Below are 14,830 nucleotides of genomic sequence, written 5' to 3' on the forward strand. Positions count from 1 at the left end.
GAGATCCCATTCCGGGTGCCTGGCAACAGAAGCTTCTCTATTCCGGTCATGTCTGGGTGCGTTTTCAGTCACAACTTCCTTCATGGATAACTGGGATAGGCCAAGCTCTGAAGGCGTAGCTGCCACGTAAATTAGGGAACTTGTAGTTGATCCCCGGGGGGGAAAATCACAACAAGTATTTAGGTACTATTTGTTCTCAGCAGAGCAAATTGTTCAGCCTGGTTTACTATTCTTGGCTCAGACCAAATATATCACAGCTCTGACAGTAAATCCTTTGGAGTCTCGTTTTAAACAGCAAAAGTGCTTTTGAATGAACTCCCATTTGTAAACACACAAAAACTCGTGGAAGATGGCTAATTTAATTGAAAAGACAAAAGCTAAGCTAATGAGTTCGAGCCATTTTCCCATTTGGAAGGATGGAATAGGTGAAGGACTTCGCTTTGCTGCCGTCGTGAACAGATGGAATAGCTGTTTAAGTCAGAGAGAGCACACCTGCTTCCATGTAAACAGCTCCTGCGCTGCCAAACCACAGAGAGGGCAGAGAAAGTTTAAGGTTACACCCTGGTGAGATTGTGGCATTTCAAACTCACGTCGCTTTAGAAACAACCAAATAAAATGTTGTCCAGTCTTTAAAAAGAATAAGATAAAGAGACAGAAGTTAAAGTGTCCTCGATAAATTTGTGGCAACGGATTTCACCTTTTGCATCCATCCATCCATTTTCTGTTCACCTTTGTCCCTAATGGGGTCAGGAGGGTTGCTGGTGCCAATCTCCAGCTGTGTCCCAGTCAAGAGGCGGGGTTCACCCTGGACAGGTCGCCAGTCTGTCGCAGGGCAACACAGAGACATACAGGACACACAACCATTCACACACACACTCACACCTAGGGAGAATTTAGAGAGACCAATTAACCTGACAGTCATGTTTTTGGACTGTGGGAGGAAGCTGGAGAACCCGGAGAGAACCCACCATGCACAGGGAGAACATGCAAAACTCCATGCAGAAAGACCCCGGGCCGGAAATCGAACCCAGGACCTTCTTGCTGCAAGGCAACAGCTCTACCAACTGTGCCACTGTGCAGCCTCACCTTTTGCATAAAACATGAATATTCTCTGGAAAACTGAACCGCTGCCATCAAAATGCTCACAAAAGCAGGAAAACACAAGCGAGTAGCTTCTGACAATCATCAAACATTCAAGTATACATCCCACTTAAGCATGTTACTTAAACGTATACATATTAAGTATACATTCTGTACTGCTTACAATCAGTACAGAAAGTGCTTTTCTTGAAAGTGTTCTCAACCCTTGAATTTTGTCACATTTTGATACATTATATCCACAAACTTGAGATGGATTTTTAGGGATTTTGTGGAATAAAGCATTGCCAACCTCTCAAGTGGAACATTTTCTACAAATAAAAATCTGTGCAAAATAGCACCTTTCAAGTCTCGCCCTACATTCAGATTTGGATCCGTGCTCGGACTTTGAGCATGGATCCAACATGCTTTGATCTAGCTGTTGAGAGTCACTGCTCTGTCTCAAGTCTTTAGCATCACATGTGTTGAGATTGGTAATAAATAATGTGTTACACTTGAAGGAATCTAACAAGTCACTCAAGGTCACCGAGCTAGAAATACAAGAGCAGCAAAAGAGAAACAATGAATAATAATAAAAGTCAGACATTAATAAATCAGATTGGTCTAATTAGAAAATTGCATTAAACTGAATAACCGCATCTGAAAATTAGACTTATTTTGTTTTCTTCCAACAGTGTCTTTCTTCTTGCAACTCTTCCACAAAGGCCAGATCTGTACTCCATTTTGATAGGAGTTTGTTGTCAGCAGAATTCTCCTCCTGAGCTGTATATCGCTGCAACTCCTCCAGACTTAACATGGGGTTAGGATTAGACTTACACTTTTTTAACCCAACTTTGTTTTCACATAATTTTCCCTCCACTTTCACAGCACCCTGCTTCATCAGCGCTGGTCTAACACATAAAATCTTGATAGTGGTTGCAATGGAACAGAATAGCAAATGTTTAAGGGATATTAACCCTTTTCAAAGGCGGCGTGAATGATAACACCATTAACCACTGAGATAATTCATCAGGGAGTTGATTGCAAGCTTAACTCTGGCTCAACGAGGCCTCGCAAACAAATAAAGTGTATAGCATGTCCTTTCATCGCCTTCTCTCACGGACAAACATTTGAACATGTCCCGGAAGGCGCAGCACATGTGTGTCTGCAGAGGTTACATTAATAGTGGCTCTATTCCATCTAGGTGTGGCCAAAAGTCGTGTTGGAGAGCAGAGGACTAGAGTCCCGCTAACACTGCAGTATGAAAGTTTCATCATGAAGTGTTGGTCTTGACTAAACCTCTAATGGATTAGCAAGACTACTAGTATATGTCTTTATATAGTCTCTGTTCAATAAATAACATGCGGAACTATTTGAAGATGCAGCATTATACAGCTCTTCTGGGAAAAAAAAAAGAAAGAAGTGGTTAAATAATGTCAGACTGAAACAACAGTTTCTATATGAGTTTAAAAAAAATAAGACAGCCTGCCCTGAACCAGAAGAGATAGCACTGAAGGTAAACCTCAGGAGGAAGATTTTTTTATGGAACTATGTAATAAATAAACATAGTGGGTGCAGGAGAAAAAAAAAACAAAAAACCCCGAGGGTTTTTTTTTCTCTCTGTCCGGAGAATTTCCCATTTCACAGGTCAGAGCCCCGGTGGCATGCTCCATGAACAGGGGATCAAGCCTGGGATTAGGATAAATCCTGGGTCATTGTTTTGGTACCAAAGTGTCTTTGCATGGCTCAAAAACTTTTAACAGCAATAGCTGCAGGGAGCTGTGAGTAATACAAAACAGCTGCGTTACAAATCCGTACAACACAAAGTAAAAACATACAGTGCCAGTCATAAGAAATGACCAATTATTGTTGGCATGAATTCTATAGGTTTGGGCTCTTAATGGTGCATTTGAAGCTAGCAGTAAAACAAAACTTCACTTCTCTAAGCGTTAGCCAGTAGGTTAAATGTTACAGTCTGTAATATTAGACAAAGAAATACTTAAGAAGGGCCTGGACAAAATGAACTCTACAGCGTAATAAAGTGCATAAAGGTCGATGTCAATGACAGTTGAAGCTTGACGGAGGTTGGATCATCCAAGAGGACGACAACCTCCAACAAAGCAGCAAATTGCAAGAGTTGTAAAAACGAAGGGGCGTACTTCAGTTTTACGAGGATTTGTATTAACATTGCTTTGATATGTGATGACCTGACCTTCTGTTATGGCGTGAGGCTTGATGATGCAACACGTGCTGTCTTCGCAGACTGCTGAGTTGGGAAGACCGGGGCCTACCGTGGAAGGGAAAAAGAATTCCAGCTCCTGACAAACACACAAACACAAAAGCCGCAGGTTCACCATTATCTCTGGGAGCGGACATAACGGGCGATGAAGGCCCGGGCAAAGGGTGACTTTAGGTGAAACGTTTCTCACTCTTGCGGCAGCGGCGAGCGACTCGGAGCCGTGGCAAACGTTTTGGATGGCGTCGGTACCGAACTTGGCGCGGATGCTCTGCGGCGCTTCCTGTCGTGCCACAGCGGAGTCCGGTGGTCCCAGGAGCACCCTCCAGATGCACATGGCCTCGTCACCCGTCAGCTCCATGGCGACCACAGGGCCCGAGGTTATAAACTGGATCAGGTTGCTGCAAAATGGAGCAACGTTGAATTTAGCGCCGATGATTTGAATAGAAAAGTGGAACACATTGCAGTGTTTCGAATGTCACTGCAATGTCATTTGGATCATTATCACCACTTCTGGCAATGGTCTTGTGCCCAGAGCCTGCAAATCATTTACATAGGCACTCACTTGAAGTAAGGCTTTGACTGATGTTCCACATAAAAGTCTGCCGCTTGACTCCTGCAATGTAACAAAACCATAAACCAAAGTTAATCTGTGACCAAGTGATCTTGGACTTTTAAAGTGAACTCTGTGTACCAGATTAGAGTCATTAAGAGCGGTCAGAGATAATTCTGGGCTTTAGTCTCTGATCGTTTGGGAAATACTTCTGGACAGCAAGTGAAGCAGGACTTAATTAACAAGGTCATTATCTTACACGCCTTTAGTTTGGGCTTTTTTAACTGTGATAATATCAGTTTACTGTTGGCAGTTTAGGTAAGCTCTGAATTAAAGAGTAATAAAGCAAACATATGCTACAGCTAACGGCACAGGAACCTCCACTAGTCACACCATTCAGGAATCAGACGGGTCTTGATTTGCAGAGATTAAAAAAAGTGTTTTTGTAAAATAAATAAATAAAAATAGTCCTAAAACAGGTTGCAAAAAATTGGCTGAAAACCAGAATAAGCTCATGTGCAGCTCGACCCACAATGACTTTTTCCAATCTGTGATCAAAATGTAAATCCTATCAGGTTGTTCTTTGGTGCACACCCGTCAAGTCTCCCATTTCGGGTGGGAAACTACTGCATTTTACCCCTCTGTCCCAGTGTTCTCCCATAGTAGTATTTTCCCATAAATGTCCCATATTAGAGTAACTCGCCTACCCCCCTACCCTTAACTGTAGTCACCCCCTTATCAGAGTTGCTAGTCTTTCTTCCCCAGCCCTTACCTCTCTTACGGTACTTTTCTTCACCCCCCCCTCCCCGTCTGCTGGTCAGACGACATCAGCAGACGGATAAAGATTTCCCTAATTTCAAGTCCAAATCTTGACAGGTATGACTTAAAGGTCTCGTCACAATATTTTGTGATACTATCATAATAACAATAACAGCAATCATGGCCCCAAAAACAAATACTGCCCTTGAATAGCGTTCTCATTTGTAATGCTGTAATGTATTTCTTTTCGGACTAGTTCCATAAAGAAGTGTGATTTGTACCACTGCGGGCGTTAACTGTAGGAAATAGTAAAAACGATCAATCCCCACAACAGGGGAAGTTTTGAGGTTTTTTTAAACATCAGCAGGCCCAGTCTGTGATCCTTAGAGGGGAAGATCAAACTGGACGCACCAGCTGAATCTAGTTACATATATATCTGAAAAAAGCAACTACAGATTAAGTAAGGCCAGGTGCTGACTGGTGTTAATTTTTTTCAAATCTATTACCGTTTTGTTCAAATTGATTACCAATGAGCAGTTATACTTTGGACTGAACTCTGGTTGGACCCCAGCTAACCACCTCCGCCGGTGTAGATGTCGTTGCTGTGGAAGGAAAACTCAAAGTTTGTTATTTTTGAGCATCAGTGACGTGTTTAAAAGGCAAAGTTTCAGTTTGATGCTTCGGAGCTTCCGATCTCTGTTTGTGATGGAACATGCCAGATTGGCAGGACTTTTGAAATCTGACTTACAGATTTACATTCTCTGGGAGATACGCAGCAACACTGTACAGAATAATAATAATAGCAGTAATACAGCTATAGTTATAATAGCAGTGCTAACCATGCTATTCACTAAAATGACACAAACTTCTTTTATATTAGTAAATCAACGTTTTTAGTATGACACAGCGCTCACGCATGCTGGAATGTCACTTTTAAGATTTAATAACCACAAGTAGTTATTAAATACTAAAAAAAAAAAAAAAAGGATTTCAAATGCAGTTCTCATAGCATTTTAAATTAAAGTTAAAAAAGGTACTCTTTCAATGGCTCCTAATACTTTTTGCCACTTTTACCTCCAATTTTAAAGTAGCAATAAAAAGAAGTCACAGTATAGTATAGTACTCCTATTTCACTTTGAAAAACATCTTAAAGAGCAAAAGGATACATCAAGGGCGTTTCATTCAGTGTCCTCTAAGTAAAAGTGAGCTATTAAAGGCTATCCTAATTGCCTGGAAGCTACAACTAATTTGGTAATGATTACACCACCAATAAATAGATGTAGCTCTTTTTGCCTTGTGGCACGTCACATGTCCGCTGCACTAAAGAAAGTCATTCTTCTGTTTAAGTGAAGAAACAGCCAGCAAACAGCCTGTGTCTCCCTCTTGCACGAGGCCGTGTCATAAATTTAAAGAGTACAAGGAGTAGTAGCAGCACTCTCACTAAACACCCTGTGGCAGGGTGACCTTACCATGTAAGCCTGGTCATTTTTGCTTTGGTCACAATCAGTTTGGCGGAGTGAATCAGCTCAAAGATATCGCCTATCTTGTTAAGCACATCCGGCTTCACCAGAGCAAAAGTTCTGGAACAAAGAAAGACAGAAACATGCGATGTGAGATTTTACAGCGTCAGGCGATAATTAGGTTCCATTTATTTATGTGGCATCGACTCACTGCAAAGGTCGTGAAATGGCACTTCACACGTTCACAGACAAATTCATATACAGACTCAGATAGATTTAAATTGATATAAATATATTGAAACTCTTAGCTGTGAGGCATCCATCCATCATCTATGTTCCTATTATATTATTCTTACATTCATCTGGAAGTTCATCTCAGGTCTCAGCATTACTTTTTGGGCTTTTTTTTAAAAACTTTCCATAATACAGCATAGTTCGTGGTTTAAGTTCCACAACATATTCCTTTAGCTATAAAGCCAGTAATGACAAGCAGTGTGCATGTGAAGTCTGAGGTAAATGATACACAGTTTACAAATAAAATTCTGAAAAGTGCGGCAAGCTTTTTTTACTCACCCCCTTTTCCCTGATTCCACTAAATAAAATTCACTGCAACACTACTGAGCTTATTTTGAGAAGAAAATGGGCAAAAATGTCAGTTTCTAGGTGACCTAAGCTAGTTGAGATTTAACAGTTTGTGGACATAAGGTGACAAAATGTGAAAAGGTTTTGCGTCTGCTAAAGATAAATGTATTAAAGTTTGTTATACTTCTGACATTATACTTTATGTCAGAAGGATAAAAGTTAATAAAAAAAAAGAAAACACTTGCATCAATCTTTGATACTAAAGGCAGGGTTCCATATAAAGACGCATATATTGTTTAGTTTACAAATTACAGGTCCTGGATTATCATAAGGTCATTACCCTGCATACAATGGGGTTGATTGCTGTGAGGTACAGTGTGTACAGTTACTAAAGCGGATAAGAGAGATTTATTGCACGGCCTAACCAGGCGTACCTTTCTATTCTGCTGCCGAGTTTGTTTGCTGTGAACTGATCTCCGTAATCTATCAGTTTCAGCTGCCGTGAGAACACGGTCACCCGATTCCCCAAAAACAGGTCCTCCAGATGGAGGTCTTCATATTTGATCCTTCTCAAAAACATCCTTTGGTGCTTTAGTTCAAACTGGAAAAAGAAAAAGAAACATGTCAGTTTGGGGGTTTTTTTTTTAGAGACATTTACAAAAAGCGTGGGGAATTTAAAAAAAACAAACACATGAAGTGGTACCATTTCTACAGAGTTGTCTTTAGGGTAGAAGAATAGCTGGTAGCGCCGCAGCAGGGCTGCAGTGGGATCATACCACTCTGCTAGAAAAGCATACCGGTCCTCCTGAAAAAAAGTCTACATAATTTAGGGACAAAAATCTATTTTCATGCACTATTGTTTATTCTATTTCATTCATGTGTCTTGATTGTGAAAGACCTACTTGAGTTAGGTAACGCAACAAAGTCAACACCTGGTTTTTATTAGCCTTGCATGACCAGACCTAGCTCCAACGAATTATGGTAGCACATACGACGAGTTTGCATTGCCCTCAAGTAAATACTTACTGATGCAACAAAGAAACAAATCTGAGCTTTTTCAATAATGACAAAAAAATCTGTAGTCACTTTCTATAGATGTTTAATAAATAACTTGTATTTTATTAAAGGATAAATACAAGTTTTGTGTCACAACTTGCATCAAGAATTATAATCCTTGTATCTGATCACAGGAGGCTTGTTTGAAACTGTGGGGGAAAAGTTTTCTGACTGTCTCCTGTATGTAAACAAGTACAGTCAAAATCTGGAATTTTTTAATGTGATTGGAATTAGTCATTCTGAGAAAATAAATTTGACCTTAAAACAAGCGAATAATGACGGTCTATAACCACGTTGACCTTGAACCTCCTTGTCTCAGCAGTAGGTGCTGCTCACTTAAGACGTTTCCCTTAGATGTGTGAGCAGTTTGGCATCTGGCAATCTCTTTATTAGCCAATTAATAGTTAACAAAGCTAAATAAAAAAAGCTAGCTATTAACTAGCCAGCTTTCTTAGCTAACTAATAGCTAGCTACTAGCTAACAAAGATGTAATAGCTGGTTAATAACTAAGAAAGAGAAGAGTGGTTGAATGTCTGGCTACTAGAGTGCTCTTATGAATTGGTATTAACGCAAATATATGTGATCTTTATTGTATAGTCCCTATGAACTAGAAAAAATAGCAAAAGTAGTACTTTGCACCAAGTAGTATCATTCTAGAATTGCACCACTGACAAAAGCAGTATATTGGAGTTCTCTGTTATGTTATTTCTGACTTGTTCTTTTTGTTGTCTTTGACTGAGATGTTGCATGTTTGGATAATTATCCCATCTGGTTTTGAATCCTGTGCAGTTGGGAGAATTTTTTGCTCTTACATTTTTATTTTTTTTTACCTTTTCAACAGATGTTATGATATGTAACTGAGGCAAAATTTTTATTATTTTTACAACTGGGAGCAGCTGATTAGCATTGCAATAGTTTACATAATAAATATTATAAAGATATTAGCATGTCTTAAGAGACCTCTTCACATTCATTGCAAGACTGACTGCTAGTGGAGACTCTCCAAAGGTACTTGTATGAGATGAGTTTTTGGATAGATAAAGTATTTTCGAATTGAATTGAGTTCTCTCTTTCCTGACAAGAAAAATATTCTTCAATAATAAGGTTCCAACATTCTCAGATATCAGCAGTCTGAACTTCTTTTACTATTTCCACCATGTCATTACCGTGGAAAACCACTTTTTGTGTTCGCTTATTGAGTGGTGTGTCACTCAGCAGGGGTATCCTAGAAATGTTGTGAGTCACTACTGATAGTGAAATTCGAGATATCCATAATTAACGGACCATTACAAGACGTGCTTTGAAGATTTTACATCAATGTCTAAACTAGAATTTAACATAAATGTAACAAATAAACATTTATAAGCATTAAGACTAGTTTAGCCGAAGCTTTAGCTAACAGTTATAGCATTTAATGGTCAATACAATAGAAATGTTCATATATTCGAAGCATGTAGTTACAAAGAAACGTGCAGGTATTTATTATTTGGGAAACTTTAGCTGCTAATACTAATACACATCCTGAACGTGAGCTTCACATTGGGAGTCTGCTAGCTCTTGCTACACTCATATTGCTAAGCTAACGTCAACAAACAAATGACTATCTAGTTCGTTCACTTTCTAAGCAAAGCACTGGGTTACGTGGAGTTTTAACATTAGTGTTATCAAAGTTACATGTGTTAACTCACCATTTGAAGACGGTAATTTATTCTATATGGCTCGATACGGTAGACTGTCGGTTTTGCCAAACGTTAGCTATCACAGGCTATGCTTCGTTGCTATAGTAACTGCAGATCCAACTCGAGATGCATTCATGGTACATTGTTGACGAATGCCATGTTTTTAAAACCAGCCTTTTTGTCATTTCAGTTGTCCCAAACTTTTAGATATAATAAGAACCCCCTAATTATTATGATATATTCCAACCCTTAACCAGTTTGTCTTTTTTTTCTAAGCATTTTAATCTGTGCACTGAATTTCCACTGTATCGCGCTGACTGGTTGAAACTATTGTCTCAAACGCCATCTAGTGGTGAATTTAAATATGATCGATTTATGTCATTTTCAAAAATATTCCGATTATCATGAACGCAACAGTTGACCGTTAACCCGGAAAAACAACACAGTATGAACTTTAACCCTCCTCTTCTCCCACTAATTTCGCTCTCATGTTTCGTATAGAATAATGACTTATTTGAACGAAATGTTTTGTGCAATTTCCTCGTATTTATAGTGTCTACCATGGCTTCATCTGCTTGCATAAAACGGATGATACTCAGTGATGGTCCCCTGATCTTGGATGGTGGTCTTGCAACTGAACTGGAGGCGCATGGAGCTGAACTTCAGGTGAGCCAGAAACCAAATAAATAGAGACCTGCTTTTCTTGAGTCCAAGTTCAACCAGTGAGCAGTTATAAACATTACGCTGTTGACACCGATTTCATGAGAACTTTAAATGTTCATATTATCAGCTGATAGGTTGTTTGAATTAATTTGTGAACCTAAAGATTAATTAATTAATTATTATGTTTTTATCAGGATATATTTGGCCCTTCATTCGTCTGCTGGAGGGTTACCCTAACGTGTTCCATCCACCAGATTGCGCCATTTTGGATTTTGATATATTTTCTTATGCCCAAGATATTCTAATTGATTATTGTTTACCTACAGGTACGTAGAGCACATTGCTCTAGCTCTTGAACTTTTCTATTTTTCATTAAAAACACAAACTTTATTATGTTTTATTTGTAAGAATAAAGTTGTGCATAATCTATTTTATTATTTTTTCTAATAAAATCTGAACAAGGATTATAATTTAGGCTATAGATCCCAGAAAGAAACATAGTGGAGGCAGTATCATACTGTGGGAGTGATTTTCTTCAACAGCAACGGGAAAAACAATGGTAACAGTAGCCTTTAAAATTCAATCACATGATTAATAATGCCTAATTTTGGATAAAAACAGTTGCTATCATAGAAACCGAACGTGGAATTGGGATAAATAATTATTATAAATAATTAGCACAATTTTCAATCATTGTTTTAACACTAAAATTATATTTGAAATGTATTACAAGGTATAACTTTGGATGTTGTAAATGAGGGTGAAAGCGGGTCAGCCAAACACGGATGTATTTTTTGAAAGCTGGATTGAAACTTGCTTTTTTTTTCCCTGTAGGGGGATCCTTTATGGAGCGCCAGGCTTTTACGCACGAACCCCCAGGCAATAAAGGAGACTCATTACAGGTAGGTTGCTGAAAAACTGGAGAACTGCAGTGAGTGCCTTTGGGCCAAATTAATTAATTAATTGTAAATTAATTTTGTTTGTTTGAGTTGTTAATCAATGTAATCATTTAAAGGGGCAGTCCTATACAATTTCCAGGCACATAATGTCATTTTATAGTACAATCAAACTATTATATTAACTTCGGTTGTTAAAAGAACGCTACATGTATCAAAAATGAGTGAAGAGAAGTTTTACTTTGCAATTTAGCGCCTTGAAATTGGGCCCCTGTTGCTCAGGAAGTCATCGCAACATGGCTCCTCTGTTAACCCTTTAGCAACATTTTTACTAGCGTTTTCCTGAGCAGCAGCTCGTTTAATGATGCTAGCAGATGCGTAGTTCCACTAGGTGTTTGCTAGGTTGAGTGGGGGAGATGGGGCGGCGAGAGCAGCTCTGTGAGGCGGATACTTGGAAACTGCAGCTGCCTGAGGAGGAGCTTCGTCCTCAAAGGCGGGGCTAGGTCCACCCAGGTGTTTTTCACAGCTCCATGGTTGCTGTGGAGATTAAAGGATTTCTCAAACATGCATGAGGGAATAACATTATAACATGATGGAAAGCTCAAAAAGGTAGCCGACACTACCCCTTAAAGAACACACTTCATTGTTGGATATGTTAAATTAGATAAAATAATCCATCCTCTTAATCTCAAAATGACAAATTACTAAACTCTAGCTGAGTGGTCCCATTTCTTAATGAAAGCTACCAAACGCCAACAGGTTTCTCCTCAGCGGCGCTGATGTCATCACGACTGCAACGTACCAGGCGAGCGTCCAGGGATTCATCAGCCACCTGGACGTGGGCTGCGATGAGGCCAGAGAGCTGCTGATGTCCGGAGTTCATCTGGCCAAAGAGACGGTGGAGACTTTCCCCTCTGGTAACAAACCGCAACCTACACGCGGAAAAGAAATTCAACGTGAGCCGAGTTTATTCATACGCTTTGACGCCGTGTCAATATTTTTCCGCCAGGGGACAGAAGTCTGTTGGTGGCGGGCTCCGTTGGGCCGTACGGAGCCTTCCTCCATGATGGATCAGAGTACAGCGGGGCGTACGCGCAGGGGATGAGCGTGGAGGTGAGTGGCTCCTGGGCGCATGCCGACCGAGTTCCTGTACATGTCAGGGGATGTAAGATTTCAAAAAAAAAAAAACCTATTACAAAGCATTACTTTCTCTATGAAGCTTAATGACATCTTATGTGATCGATTTAATAATGGAGTGGAATGCTTTGAAACATTTCTGCAAATGAAAATCTGTAAAGTGTGGTGTGCTTTTGTATTTGTCCCCTTGAATGATATGTTTGTAGAAACTACTTTGTGTCTGTTAAGTTTGCAAAGATTTTTACCTGACATTACTTACAAACTAGATCAAGATTTAGTTCTGAACTTTGACTGGGCCGCTCTATTTCATTATTATGCTTCATGAAATTTCTCCTGCTGTATGTTTTGGGTCGTTTCCTGCTGAAAGGGAATTTAGTCTTTAGCATTTTTGAATTTAGCTCCATCTATTGTAAGAGTGGGCATTTATCATATAAATTATCATTTATTGTGTTTTTTTTTTTTTTTACAAGTTAAGAATTTTAATTCATCATCAGCTCAATAAGTTCCAAATAGTGTTTAAAAAAACACCCAGTATTATCGGAAATGTTGTCCCATGAAAGAATCAATAGATATAAATAAATTAAAAAATCTGATTAAAGATCTGCGGCTTAATGAAATAAATCATTCTTCCCTTAATAACCAGCTTCTTGGGGAATCCCATTTCAAATGTTCTTACAGAGCAGTATTTGTGTTCTTCTATGATCTTGTTTATTATTTTTTATCATCATTATCACAATAGTACCACGAAATATTGTGATAAAATGAAAAGTCCATATCAAAACCTGAAAAAGTCATCAGTGAACGCAGATATTTACGTACTGTCGGAGAAGTGTCGACAAATGGCTGACCTGTTCTCCATTCAGGAGCTCAAGCAATGGCATAAGCCGCAGGTGGAGTGCTTGGCAGCAGCCGGGGCCGACCTCGTGGCTTTTGAGACCATCCCGAGTGTCAAAGAGGCCCAAGCCGTGGTGGAGCTGCTGAGGGAGTTTCCGGACTGCAACGCCTGGCTGTCGTTCTCCTGTAAGGTAACCGCTGGCGACCCGCAGTCCGTTCACTTTCACCGCTTATTACAGTTAGAAACCGGTGACCAGGCACCAAATGTGCCGGGTGTAGTGATAAGACTCAGACCTGAACCTTCAGAGATGCAGAAAGACGGTTACAAAGTCAGCCTTCCGTCACCAGAAGAACATTTCCAGACTCAGCCATGTTTTTATCTTTAGTAGCAACGATTACTGCTACAGTGTCTTCACACAAAAAAATCAATTCTGCAGCTGAACCAGAACGCTGCTGCTGGTGTTCTGACTAAAACCAGATAGCTAAAGCACATCATCCCAGTTCTACAGTCTTTACACTGGCTCCCTGTAGCCCAGCGAATAGACTTTAAAATACTGCTGGTAGTTTATAAATCATCAAACTCTAAAGATCTGTTGTCATCGTATCAACCTTCTTTGAACTGTCTTGCTGCTGAAATGTGCTACACAAATAAACTTGACTTGATGTAACATTAAATCCCCCAAAAAGACCTCCATGTTGTTTTTTATTCTCCCTTCACCAAATCATCCCCAGGACGAGAAGCACATTTCGGACGGCAGCCCGTTTGTGGATGCCGTTCGGCTCGCCTGCAGGTCGCCCCAGCTGCTCGCTGTGGGAGTCAACTGCTGCCGTCCAGCGGTGGTGGAGCCGCTGCTGGACTCGGCCAGGGCGGCCCTGGGCCCCGGCGTGAGCTGGGTGGTGTACCCAAACAGCGGGGAGGAGTGGGACACCGAGCAGGGGTGAGAGAGTCTGCTGCTGGTGGTGGTGCTGGTGGTTCTGCTTTTCTGTCACTCGAAGCCTCTGCTCTCACTGAAACCGTCTGGGTTTCCTTTTCTCGCAAAGATGGCACAGGTCAGAGCTGGCGGCCGGATGGACGCCTGAGCTGAGCGACGCCTGGCTGAAGCAGGGAGCCGCTCTGTTAGGTGAGGTCCGCCGCTTTCCCACGTGACGTTTCGCAGCGTCTCCTCTGAGCTCCGTCTCCGTGCACCGCAGGTGGCTGCTGCCGCATCGGTCCGGCTCACATCGCAGCGTTGAGGGAGCAGCTGAAAGGAAGCAGCACGTCTTCATCAGATCTGGCCGACAGCAACACATAAAGAGCGTTTATGATCCTGTCAAAGCCCCTCCTGCTGCAAAAACCCCGTGAAAAAACTCAACGCTCTCCTTCATCAAGTCGGATCAACTCCAATAAAGTGCCATTTGGTGAAACAGTGGTTCGCGTTTGGTTACACAGCACACCATGTGCAGCTGTCCAATAGAGTCTCTCTGCATAAATAAAATGATTTGTCGTTTTGGATTTTATCATTTGTATTTTCATCTTGTCAAATGACGTAGAGCAGGGGTGTTGAACTCTATTTGATTTTGGGCCAAATCAAGATGAATGTTTTTAAAAGTGCCTGAATGTATTTCTAAAACCCGTTAACAAACCTTGAAAATATTAATAAATTCTTAACATGAAATGATATTATGATGTTTGTGTCACTAATTTGGAAATATTTGCCCTCAACCATGATGGGGATATGCAACTTTTTATTACTCATAGGAGTAAGAAACACATTCACCTGTAAGTGGAAATAAAAAGCACCCTGGATCCATTTTTGTGAAAAATCTGCAATAAACTCACAATTACGTATTAGCGCAAAAAAAAGTGCGGGGATTTGTTGACTTTGTGTGAATTTTCACGATAATTCGCAAAAAAGTAG

General features: G+C 40.4%; 2 protein-coding genes across 5 annotated transcripts in view; one reads left to right on the forward strand and one right to left on the reverse strand.

The window, feature by feature from the left end:
- Positions 1-9,726, reverse strand: part of nme7 (NME/NM23 family member 7) — a 22,054-nt gene extending 12,328 nt beyond the window's left edge. Inside the window, exons 1-7 of one of the 2 annotated variants that reach the window (XM_044128834.1) lie at positions 9,412-9,726; positions 7,371-7,472; positions 7,102-7,268; positions 6,095-6,205; positions 3,879-3,929; positions 3,507-3,714; positions 3,290-3,395 (exon numbers count right to left, since the gene is read on the reverse strand). In XM_044128834.1, coding sequence (XP_043984769.1) covers positions 3,290-3,395; positions 3,507-3,714; positions 3,879-3,929; positions 6,095-6,205; positions 7,102-7,268; positions 7,371-7,472; positions 9,412-9,414 — 748 coding nt within the window. In that variant the 5' untranslated portion in view covers positions 9,415-9,726. Of the gene's footprint in view, positions 1-3,289; positions 3,396-3,506; positions 3,715-3,878; positions 3,930-6,094; positions 6,206-7,101; positions 7,269-7,370; positions 7,485-9,411 lie in introns of both variants that reach the window. The other variant, XM_044128833.1, reaches the window with a different exon arrangement.
- Positions 8,718-14,336, forward strand: zgc:172121 (uncharacterized protein LOC337599 homolog). Of its 3 annotated transcripts, none has more exons than XM_044128836.1 (9): positions 8,718-8,731; positions 9,956-10,068; positions 10,900-10,967; positions 11,721-11,878; positions 11,971-12,074; positions 12,962-13,123; positions 13,665-13,870; positions 13,974-14,053; positions 14,124-14,336. In XM_044128836.1, the coding sequence occupies exons 2-9, from the start codon at positions 9,964-9,966 to the stop codon at positions 14,222-14,224; spliced, it is 984 nt and encodes a 327-aa protein (XP_043984771.1). In that variant the 5' UTR covers positions 8,718-8,731; positions 9,956-9,963; the 3' UTR covers positions 14,225-14,336. The 3 variants fall into 3 exon arrangements, with proteins under 3 accessions (XP_043984771.1, XP_043984770.1, XP_043984772.1); XM_044128835.1 differs by lacking the exon at positions 8,718-8,731 and adding an exon at positions 9,806-9,847; XM_044128837.1 differs by lacking the exons at positions 8,718-8,731; positions 10,900-10,967 and having other exon boundaries at positions 9,933-10,068.
- The last annotated feature ends 494 nt before the right edge of the window (positions 14,337-14,830 follow it).

The sequence above is a fragment of the Gambusia affinis genome, linkage group LG10 (assembly GCF_019740435.1).
Source record: "Gambusia affinis linkage group LG10, SWU_Gaff_1.0, whole genome shotgun sequence".
In the NCBI taxonomy this organism is placed as follows: Eukaryota; Metazoa; Chordata; class Actinopteri; order Cyprinodontiformes; family Poeciliidae; genus Gambusia; species Gambusia affinis.

What these genes read in the sequence shown, in the direction of transcription:
- zgc:172121 (XM_044128835.1), top strand. An exon ending in ATAAAGGAGACTCATTACAG is followed by an intron (nt 10,968 to 11,720) that starts GTAGGTTGCTGA and finishes AAACGCCAACAG; the next exon opens with GTTTCTCCTCAGCGGCGCTG. An exon ending in CGCAGGGGATGAGCGTGGAG is followed by an intron (nt 12,075 to 12,961) that starts GTGAGTGGCTCC and finishes TTCTCCATTCAG; the next exon opens with GAGCTCAAGCAATGGCATAA.